General features: G+C 41.8%; 2 protein-coding genes across 2 annotated transcripts; both read left to right on the plus strand.

The window, feature by feature from the left end:
- Positions 1-397: 397 nt before the first annotated feature.
- On the plus strand, positions 398-2,159 carry LOC110901261. Its single transcript, XM_022148100.1, has 3 exons — positions 398-1,043; positions 1,133-1,327; positions 2,119-2,159. Exons 1-3 carry the CDS (start codon positions 398-400, stop codon positions 2,157-2,159), a joined length of 882 nt encoding a protein of 293 aa, XP_022003792.1.
- Positions 2,160-3,177: 1,018 nt separating this feature from the next.
- Positions 3,178-3,895, plus strand: LOC110901260 (cold shock protein 1-like). Its single transcript, XM_022148099.1, has 2 exons — positions 3,178-3,657; positions 3,878-3,895. The coding sequence occupies exons 1-2, from the start codon at positions 3,178-3,180 to the stop codon at positions 3,893-3,895; spliced, it is 498 nt and encodes a 165-aa protein (XP_022003791.1).
- Positions 3,896-11,543: the final 7,648 nt, after the last annotated feature.

The following is an 11,543-nucleotide window of genomic DNA, read 5'->3' on the forward strand; positions in this document are numbered from 1 at the left end:
CACTAGGGCTCTCACGAAAACAATTTTACATTGCATACGCAAGCGTCCAGATCCAGGGTACAAACGTTTTTACAAACAAAAGGCACAAATACACGTTTCAAAATTTATATTTATAATTCAGTCTTAGAGACTGAGGGAGTTCAGCCTTAGAGGCGGGGGGAAGTTCAGTCTTAGGTTCAATCTTAGATATTGGGGAGGTTTAGTCTTAGAGACTGGGAAGGTCTGGTCTTAGAGGCCAGGGAGGTAGTCTGAGAGACTAGGGAGTTCACTCTAAGAGACTGGGTGGGATAGTCTGGGGAAGACTAGGATGATTACTTGCTTACATTGATTGTGACTTACATGCTTATTTGATTACATGTTGATATATGTGCATATGTGTGGTTGTGTTACAGACAGCATGTCATCTTCGGATATCGGAGTGTCAGACACGCTTGATCCTATGGCGGTAGTCTCGGGCGACGAGATCCTATCTGAGAGCGAGGTTTATACGTCAGATACTACGAGCAGTGATGAGGAAGACTTCCATCCTTTTGCCCTACCAGACTTTGTGGATGATATGCCTCTAGCTGATGGTCCTTTCGATGGGGATCTACCTCTTATTCAGGTCCCTGCTCCTTTCCCACTCGCTGCAGTTCCTGTCGAGGATCTGCCACATGACGAGTTCGCTGATGATGACATCGATTTATTCATTGAGGGTCCACCGGAGGGTGACCAGGATGGTGTGGCCCTTATGGATGACGATTTCCTTCCTACTGATGTTCCCGTTGATGACCATGTTGTTCCCATGGTTGAGGTTCCTGCTGATGTTCTAGTTGCTGACCCTGTTGTTCCTGTTGAGGCTCCTGTTGAGGAGGCCTTATCCGATCCGTCTGATCCAGACTCGTTTGAGTCTGTAGCGTCCGGTTCACTTCACACCCAGGGCGTGCAGTACTACTCATTCGACTCCGATTCAGACATGGCGATGTCTGTTGCGCCCCTCGTTCCCCACGACGTTGACCCAGATCCTGAGGTCGAGTTCGTACCTACTGAGCCTGCTCTAGTTGGCCCAGAGCCTGACATTGCCCACGACCCTATTGATGCCCCAGCTATTGCACCTTTGCATGATCCTTTTCCAGAACCTGATCTATACCAGTCCTGGCACCACCTATTGTTGATGCACCAGTCGTCGTACCACCGGTTTCTGATGTTCCTATTGTTGATGCACCAGTCATCGTACCACCGATTTCTGATGTTCCTTTTGTTGATGCACCACTGCCTGATCCTGTGCCGGTGTTTGTTGACCGTGCACCTTTTGCCACACATGTCGATCCGAGATATGCTGACACCCGTAATGGGTGGGTCGAGGATGGCGATTATCCTTCTTTTGTTGTACCAGTCACACCCACTGCTGCACCTGTTTTTGCACCGCTTGATGTTTCCCAGTTTCATCCACACATATCTGATGTCCACCGCACGGACCTACCCATTACTTTTCTACAGGACATCCCTTTTCCCCGTCCAGGGGAAGGACCTTCCACATAGCAGCCCGATCATATGCCCCATACGACAGAGGCTTTTTCATTTATGCCTCCTTTTACACCTGCCCCACACACTACTTTTCCTGCTTCGGCACCTCTGGGCGAGCCATTTTTGTGGTCATCGCCCAATGTTATGCCTCTGTCAGACCTATATCATCCTTACCATGTCGGATATACCACAGATGACATACTTATATCCCTACAATTACAGCAGGATGCGTTGAGCCGTCGAGTCCAGGAGCTGGAGAGGACTCCGCGTCCTCCCCCTTGACATTGTCAGTCTCCTTTTGCTACACCACCAGCTCCTCTTCCACTACCCCCTGATTCTGATGTTCATTTCCTCACTCTTGAACAACAGATTGCTTACCTGCTGCGCGTTATCCATGCACTTGAGGAGGATTGGGTGCGTTTGCGCCGTTTGATTTTCTTCCGTCCTCCTCCTCCTCCCCCTCCCCCATCAGCATGAGGATTTTTGGTCTGTTGCAGGTAGCGTTACTTTTGGTGAGAAGACAGCTATTGAACCGACTACACAGCATTTTGAAGACCGTATTTTGACATCATGATTTTTGATATTTGATTTTTGGTTGTTGTATATGACTAGATAGTTCAGACGAGGGCGATGTGGCCCTTAGCCGCTTTTGATGTACGATATAGTTATAAAACTTGTAAACATTGTATTGTGGTCTTGATTATATGATAGCTAAATCGCAGTGTTCTCATTATATGCGTTGTTGAATTATTTGTTTTATAGCATGGGATGTTATGTGTTATTATGTTGATGAATGTTATTACGTACGCATATTACTTACTTAATATAACCTGACCAATATGATCTCCTTTTAGAAGATGCCTCCACGACGAGACACACGTTTGCCTACCACTGAGTTGTCGCAGCAATAGCACAGTATGAGGCCTCCCGCGCAAAGACTAGCGGAGGTTCCTCAAGAAACAACAACAACAACCCACCCAATGGTAATGTCCAAGTCGCTTGAGACACATTACGATACATTTGGATATTTCTTGCACGACCGCTAATACTATCTATAAATGTTATCGCTTGTGCAGGCTGCACCTATAAACAATTTCTGGACTGTAAGACCTTAAATTACGACGGCACTGGAGGTGCTGTTGCCTTCGTCAGGTGAGCAGAAAAGACGAATTCTATTTTAAGGATGAGCAAGTGTGCTCCAGAGCAGCAAGTTATATACATCTCTGGGCTTTTTCTTGATGGTGCTCTATCATGGTGGAATCTGCAAGTACAGACCCTGGGAGAGGCGGCGGCGTATGCATTAACATGGATTGAGCTGAAGGAGCTCATGAGGAAGAAATACTGTTCACGGGCCGAAATACAAAAGCTGGAAACGGAATTCTGGAACCTAAAGATGGACGACCCAAAAAACGCCGAGTATGTTCAAAGGTTTCATGATCTGTCCCATGTGGTGCCATACATAGTTACGCCTGAATTCAAATACGTAGAGCGTTTCATCTGGGGATTAGCACCCCAGATCATGAGCATGGTAACGACGTCGAAGCCTCCAACAATTACCGAATCCATTGATCTCAGCGTGGCGCTTACAGAAGAAGCCATTCGGTTAAACAAGTTTTCAATTTCTGAACCAAAGAAAAAGGAGACACATGTCGAATCCTCAGGAGAGAAAACATGAGGAAGTTCTCCAAATTTAAGAAGAGCACCGGCAATGCCAACAAGAGGAAGGAAGTGAACCCACTAGCGGGGGCTAGGGGTGGTGATGAAGCCAAAGGGTATATGGGCACACTGTCTAAATGTGAAATATGTCAGTATCATCATGCTGGCCAGTGTAGAGTTAGAAAATGTGAATCTTGTGGGAAGGTTGGCCATTTAAAAGAAACGTGTTGGGTTGGTACTGGCCGTGGCGGTCAAAGGGGTTTTGGTAACAATAACCGTGGGGGTAATGGAAATGGAAACCGCCCACAAGGAGGGAACGGTGGAAATGGTAATCGAGGAAATTTTGGAAATCAAGTTGGAGGTGGGAATCGCAACCAAAACAACGCGCAAGGCGGTAATGGAGATGGTAACGGTCGAGGATCGGGATGTTTTAACTGCGGAGACATCGGGCACTTCAAGCGTGAATGCCCAAAACTCAATCAAGCTCGTGGGAGGGTATTAAACATTGGAGCAAGGGAAGCACGCCAGGACCCGAATGTTGTCACTGGTACGTTCCCTATAAACCAAAGCTTTGCATCTGTACTATTTGACACTGGTGCCGACTATAGTTTTGTATCACTAGAATTTAAGAATATGCTTGGGTTAACTGCTAGTAAGTTAGACGTTCCGTACTCAATTGAATTGGCTAATGGATAGCTAGTTGAAACAAATGAAGTCATTAGAGGATGCATGATAGAGCTGGGAGAACGCGAGTTTGCACTGGATCTACTGCCAGTCAAGTTGGGAAGCTTCGACGTGGTAGTAGGGATGGACTGGTTGTCCAGTAATCAGGCCGAAATTGTATGTCACGAGAAGACCATCCGTATCCCAATGGCAGATGGAGAAACGATTGTGGTTCACGGAGAGAAGCGCGATACGACCTTAAGGATCATTAACTGTTTGAAAACTAGAAAGTGTTTGGAGAAGGGATGTGTTGCCTTCTTGCCACACATCGTTGATAAGGAAGCCGCTGAGCTGAAGTTAGAAGATATTCCAGTCGTGAAGGAGTATCCTGAAGTCTTTACAGAAGACTTGCCAGGATTGCCACCGCAAAGACAAGTCGAGTTTCACATTGACTTAGTTCTAGGCGCCGCGCCTGTAGCTAAGGCACCTTATCGACTTGCGCCTTCGGAGATGCAAGAGCTGTCAATGCAACTCCAGGAGTTACTGGATAAGGGATTTATCAGACCAAGCTTATCGCCTTGGGGAGCTCCAGTTTTGTTTGTTAAGAAGAAGGATGGTAGTTTTCGCAAGTGTATCGACTACCAGGAGCTGAACAAGTTGACAATCAAGAATAGATATCCTTTGCCAAGGATTGATGACCTATTCGATTAGTTGCAAGGTTCAAGTTTTTACTCAAAAATAGATCTTCGATCAGGTTATCACCAGTTGAGAATACAAGATTAAAGTATTCCCAAGACTGCTTTTAGGACTCGTTATGGACATTACGAGTTCCTGGTTATGCCGTTTGGGCTGACAAACGCACTGACAGTTTTCATGGATTTGATGAACAGAGTTTGCAAGCCGTACCTCGATAAGTTCGTGATTGTTTTCATTGATGAAATTTTTATCTACTCGAAGACGAAAGAGGAGCATGAGCAACATTTAAGAGCTATTTTAGAGCTACTTAAAAAGGAGAAGTTGTACACACAGTTCTCGAAGTGCGAGTTCTGGTTACGCGAAGTCCACTTTCTTGGTCATATGGTTAATGGAAATGGAATTCATGTGGATCCCACAAAGATCGAGGCGATCAAGAACTGGGAGACCCCAAAGATGCCAACCGAGATTCGACAGTTCTTAGGTTTGGCTGGTTATTATCGAAGGTTCATTGAAGATTTCTCGAAAATCGCTCAACCTTTGACCTCCCTTACCCAAAAAGACAAGAAGTTTGATTGGGGAGACAAACAGGAAGAAGCATTCTAGTTGTTGAAAAACAAGCTTTGCGACGCGCCAATCCTCTCTCTGTCCGAAGGCACGAATGACTTCGTGGTATATTGCGACGCCTCGCGTCAGGGTTTAGGCTGCGTGTTGATGCAGCGACAGAAGGTTATAGCATTTGCGTCTCGCCAATTAAAGGTCCAAGAGAAAAATTATACCACGCATGACTTGGAGTTAGGCGCGGTGGTATTTGCATTGAAGATCTGGCGACATTACTTATATGGCACGCGATGTACAATCTATACTGATCACAAGAGCCTACAACACATATTTGATCAAAAAGAGCTTAACATGAGACAAAGACGCTGGGTTCAACTATTGAACGAATATGATTATGAGATCAAGTATCACCCAGGGAAGGAGAATGTGGTCACCGATGCCCTGAGTCGAAAGGAAAGGATCAAGCCCATAAGTGTTAGGGCTTTGGAAATGATCATACAAACGAACCTCTCATTGCGCATTCGTGTCGCGCAGAGAGAAGCACTCAAGGAAAAGAATATTGAGAATGAGTATCTCCGTGGGATGGAGAAACAGTTGGTACAGAACGGGGAAGGGACGTTGTGCTTCATGAAACGAATTTGGGTTCCCTTGCTTGGTGGTCTGAGAAATGTTATTTTTGACGAAGCTCACAAATCTCGGTACTCGATTCATCCAGGAGCGGATAAGATGTACCAAGATCTTAAGGATTTCTATTGGTGGCCAAGGATGAAAGGCGATGTTGCGGTATATGTTGGCAAATGTTTAACTTGCGCCAAGGTAAAGGTCGAATACCAGAAGCCTTCAGGTCTTCTGCAGCAACCGAAAATACCCCAATGGAAATGGGAACAAATTTTGATGGACTTCATAACGAAATTGCCAAGGACGCCCAAGGGCCATGATACGATTTGGGTAATTGTAGACCGTTTAACGAAATCTGCACACTTTTTGCCCATCAAGGAAAAAGACAACATGAGCAAGCTAGCTGAGCTATACATGAGAGAAATTGTTGCACGACATGGAGTACCTCTCTCAATTATCTCTGATAGAGATGGAAGATTCATGTCAAGGATTTGGCAGTCCTTTCAAGAAGCTTTTGGATCTCAGTTAAATCTGAGTACCGCATTTCACCCGCAAACAGACGAACAGAGCGAACGAACGATTCAAATTTTGGAAGACATGTTGCGAGCTTGCGTAATGGATTTAGGTGGAAGTTGGGACACTCACCTACCATTGGTTGAATTTTCATACAATAACAGTTACCAGGCAAGTATTCAAGCCGCACCGTTCGATGCTCTTTATGGACGCAAATGTCGATCACCAATTTGTTGGGCTGACGCGGGTGATAGATAGCTAGTTGGTCCTGAATTGGTCCAGGAAACGACCGACAAGATTGCACAGATCCGAGAGCGCATCAAAGCGGCTCGTGATCGACAAAAGTGTTATGCGGACCGAAGAAGGAAACCTCTCGAGTTCGAGGTGGGAGATATGGTTTTGTAGAAAGTTTCACCCTGGAAGGGTGTGGCACGCTTTGGGAAGCGTGGGAAGTTGAACCCTAGGTACATTGGTCCATTCAAAATTCTGAAGAGGGTTGGTTTTGTAGCATACAAGTTGGACCTACTTGCTGAAATTAATGGCCTTCATGATACATTTCATGTATCCAATCTGAAAAAGAGTCCAACTCAAGAAACAGTAGTCATTCCTGCCGACGAAGTTCATATTGACGACACACTCCACTTTACTAAAGAACCCGTCGAGGTTACTGATTGGAAGGTTAACAAGACACGCCGGAGTAGTGTCAAACTCGTCAAAGTTCGATGGAATGCACGACACGGGCCAAAATTCACGTGGGAACCTGAGGATCGTATGAAAGAGAAGTACCCAAATTTGTTCCCCTAGACCCCTGCAGCTAGTAGCAGAACCTAAAATTTCGGGACGAAATTTTCTTAACGGGGGGAGAATGTGACAACCCTCACAATTACAGGTATCCGTACAATTAATTAATATTAAATTTGTGCTTAATGACTGTGCTAAATTCCAACTGATGATTAAACTTCTATCTGATTTCTGTTACATACATACATATGCATCACATTTCATATTGCCACTCCATCTATTACATACAAACTTTAGTGACAAACATGATGCACAAAGCACAGTTAGCACAGTGAGCGGATAATTCAGAAACATGCTGACAATGCCAGCACATAGACAAACAATGTATTGAGGCCCATATGAGCCATAGTCAAGGTACTACACTAGTATGGAGTGTAGGGAAGTAAAGACCATAAAACTGCGTCACTAGGTGATAGCTTAGGTGCCGGAAAGTGCCTAAAACCCTCTAATAATGCAAATTTCTGCATCTATTAACAAAATTCAACATTTTAATATGCTAGTCACTTGCAAAAATATGGCAAAACGGTCCTGTATGCTTTCCTAAGTGTTGGGAATTAAAAGGGTCACTAAAAGTTACATAAAGGACACTTTACGATATCACTTAGCACTTTAACGGAATGGTATCTAACCAAACAACCGGACATTACCAAGAACACAAAAATATTGTTATAAACATTGTTTCACTTTTCCTGAGCTAGTATTGCTCCCCGAACACTTAATCACACTACATAAGACATGGTACACACTAAACACTAACACTTACACTTAACACCCCATTAATCACCTCCTTACCCTCAAAATTTTCATCTTACCCCCCCCCCCCCCTTGTGTGACCGTCCCCAAGGGCCCCCACCCTCACAAGATTTGATTTAAATCACCAATCTTTCTATAATCTTTTCTTGGAACTAGTGAGATTATGATATGATTATGTGTGTACTTTAGTTGAAATCTTATCCTTTGGACAATAGATCACGGGGATTATAAAACACATAGCATCTTCACTAATCACCAAACTTCCTTCTTCTCTCCCTCTAAACAAAGCTCGGCCGAAACCCCTTGTCACCACCATATTTTTTCAATTTTGATAAAAGTATTCCAAGACCATCCCAAGGTGTATCAAGGTGAATCACAAAGTGTGGAGCTCACCGATCATCAAGGACCTCTCTCGTGTGCCTTTATCCACTCATTTTCTCTAGTGTTTCTTCCCTAGCTTAAAAGCTAGTAGTAAGCTTCTTTGATTCTCATTTGCTTCATGTTTATGGTGGTTAATAGTAAGATTATGATGAAAATACAAGAACACTAAAAGACCATAAACCTAAGTCTTGAACATAATGCTAATATGATGATGAAATAAGATGAAATCATGATGAAATAAAGTTGTTTTGTCATGTTGTTGAGTACTTGATGTTTACTTAATGATTACTAGTAACATGATGTTGAACTTCATGGTTAAACTTGTTAAATTAAGATTAAAAACTTAAGTTAACAAGTTCGGAGGTGATTAGTGATCTACATAAAAGAATCACCTCCATGTTTCAACATAAAGTGATTTCTAAAAAAAATAGGTGAACTAAGTGAGTTGATGATCGTATGGATCCTCTAAACAAACCAAGTTAAAAGACGGATTTTTGAAAGGTCATGATTCTTACACTATTTTTGGAAGGAAATAAGTATATGAATACTAGTAAGACATGAAAATGTTGTGAATGGATATTTTTGTAAAATAAGTTCACAAGTTGTGAACATCTAAAAATCCCGAGAGCAAGATTTTAACAAAAACAAACACACTTTGGAGGGAAACTAAACCCACTAAACACCCCACTAAGTTACTACGCGTTTTTATGAAAAACCAAGTTCATGTTGGTATGTAACTAAACACCCCTCTAATAGACAAAAGAAAGGCGCGGCCCGTTCCTCTAATAGACAATAGTACGTTGTTGCTACAAATGATTTCTCTAAACAAACCAAGTTAAAAGACGGATTTTTGAAAGGTCATGATTCTTACACTATTTTTGGAAGGAAATAAGTATATGAATACTAGTAAGACATGAAAATGTTGTGAATGGATATTTTTGTAAAATAAGTTCACAAGTTGTGAACATCTAAAAATCCCGAGAGCAAGATTTTAACAAAAACAAACACACTTTGGAGGGTAACTAAACCCGCTAAACACCCCACTAAGTTACTACGCGTTTTTATGAAAAACCAAGTTCATGTTGTTATGTAAAGTGCATTGTTTTTGCACTTGACTAGTGTAATGTTGTTTAGTAACTTGTTGATTGATTGAGTGATTTCCGAAAAGAAAATGATATGCTGATGAGCATGGACGCCTCCATTTACAAAGGAAACTCTGGCGAAATTTTCTAAAATTCCAACACTTGGAAAATACTTTTCTAGCAAGTGTTTACTAATAGGTTTTAACTATGTTTTCAAAATAAACTTCACCATGGGTTTTGTTACAAAATACAAGGTATCAGAGGTTGGTTTTTGTAAATTAAAATGGATAAATATATATTTAGAATATATATTTTATACTAAAATGCTTGTGTGAATATTTGTTTACTTTGTGAACTAGTTATATAATTTTAGGGTAAAATGATATAACTTGACAAAACACCTTGACATTTACAACTCCAAAATAATACCAAAAATATCAAGGAATAAAATATTTAAGTTACATGTATAATATCGTGAAACCAAGCAAGAATACGTAACTTATGAATTATTCCAGAATACTCTGACACATATATTTTTGAGTAAAATATTATTTTGGAAACTAAAGAAATGAAAATATATTATTTTTGGGATAAATACATATGTTTGGAAATATTTTATTCTTGGATAAATAAGTTAAATATATTTTTCCTAAATGAGACTTAAAATATATCTTTCGAAACTACAAATATACATGTATAAAATACCCCCATCCTTGGGAAGGAAATGCACTTATAAAATACTTGAGAAGTATGGATACGAAATAGTTGCCTAACTATTATTCCTAAACCCTAAAAACAAAACTTAAGTTAAAGTAATTATTATTATTATTTTAACAAAAAGTTATAACTTGGAATAATATCAAAGTAACGTAACTCAAACCCGTAAATACAAAAGCAAGGCACGGCCCGTTCCTCTAATAGACAATAGTACGTTGTAGGTTGTCGTGTAGCAGACCAAGTTTGAGTTGACGATACGATTCAGGAGACGCACTGCTGTGAGTTCATGTCCCCCTTTTCTCTTAACTGTTTTCAGTTTTATACTTCTGGGGTGGAATACATGTTACAAATTATTACAGACATTTTTATACATGGTATGGTTAGCTTAAGGAGGGTATACTACTTAGATCATGTGAGTGGTGGGTACAACACTTAAGGCCATTAATCCTCGTCGTAGGACCGAGGGACATGAGTGATAGATCTATTTGGGTGTAGCGAGCCCACACCCATGAGGCCAGGGTGGCCCACAGTGGTGATTATGTCTTCCAGCCGGGAGCCCGATGCAACTCCGCTAGGTTTGAGTTTTCCTGCATCACTTCACACATACCAGTGGCTTTGCAACCCATTGGTGATCTCTTTTTCCTTATTGCTACATACCAGGGACTTTCATACATACAGACATACTTTAAAGGTTTATACATACTCACATACACATGAACTCGCTCAAATTTTGTTGATTTTTCAAACTACATGTATTTCAGGAAACTAAGGGATCTGGCAAGTGTCTACATACGTGTCAAGCTGCGTTGAATAAAGATGTTATCCAGGGTAGTAGGTTTAGGAGGTGTAACCCTTACCTGGACGGGTTACATGTCTTTAAACCACGTTTTATTTAAAGTCTTTTGCCGTGTCTTATGAACACGTTTTAAACAAGTTTGGTTTGTAACTTATCTTAAGTGTCGACATTTTCAAACAATGATGTTGTGGTATTATTAAACTTAATGAATAGGTGAACATCTTGTGTTTTATTTTCATATAGCATTGTTATGATTGTCGCTATGGTATTAAGAAGTCAAACCAAATAAACCACGCTTCCGCAAAAGCCAGGGTGTGATAGATAGGTGGTCAGCAACCACGTTCTCTGCTCCCTTCTTATCCCTAATCTCTATATCGAACTCTTGGAGAAAGAGAATCCACCTAATCAACCTGGGTTTCACGTACTTTTTCGCGAACAAGTACCTAAGTGCAACGTGACCGGTAAAAATAATGGTCTTAGAAAGCACTAAGTAGGACCGAAACTTGTCACATGCGAACCCGACCGCTAACAACACCTTCTCAGTCGTGGTGTAATTCTCCTGAGCATCATTTAGGGTCTTGCTAGCGTAATAGATGGGATGAAAATGTTTCTCCATATGCTGCCCTAAGATGGCTCCTACGGTAGAATCACTCGTGTCGCACATGACTTCAAACGGAAGGCTCCAATCGGGAGCCACAAGAATGGGAGCAGTAACAAGCCTCTCCTTTAACAACTCGAAGGCCTTAGTGCATTCGACATTAAAATCGAATGGCTTGTACTTCTCCAACAACTGGGTCATGGGT

The sequence above is a fragment of the Helianthus annuus genome, chromosome 13 (assembly GCF_002127325.2).
Source record: "Helianthus annuus cultivar XRQ/B chromosome 13, HanXRQr2.0-SUNRISE, whole genome shotgun sequence".
Classification (NCBI taxonomy): Eukaryota; Viridiplantae; Streptophyta; class Magnoliopsida; order Asterales; family Asteraceae; genus Helianthus; species Helianthus annuus.

Coding starts and splice junctions, on each gene's coding strand:
- LOC110901261 (XM_022148100.1), top strand. CDS start 398: ATGTCATCTTCGGATATCGGAGTGTCAGACACGCTTGATCCTATGGCG. Junction 1,044..1,132: donor TACTGAGCCTGCTCTAGTTG/GCCCAGAGCCTG, acceptor GATCTATACCAG/TCCTGGCACCACCTATTGTT. Junction 1,328..2,118: donor TCCGAGATATGCTGACACCC/GTAATGGGTGGG, acceptor GTATATGACTAG/ATAGTTCAGACGAGGGCGAT.
- LOC110901260 (XM_022148099.1), top strand. CDS start 3,178: ATGAGGAAGTTCTCCAAATTTAAGAAGAGCACCGGCAATGCCAACAAG.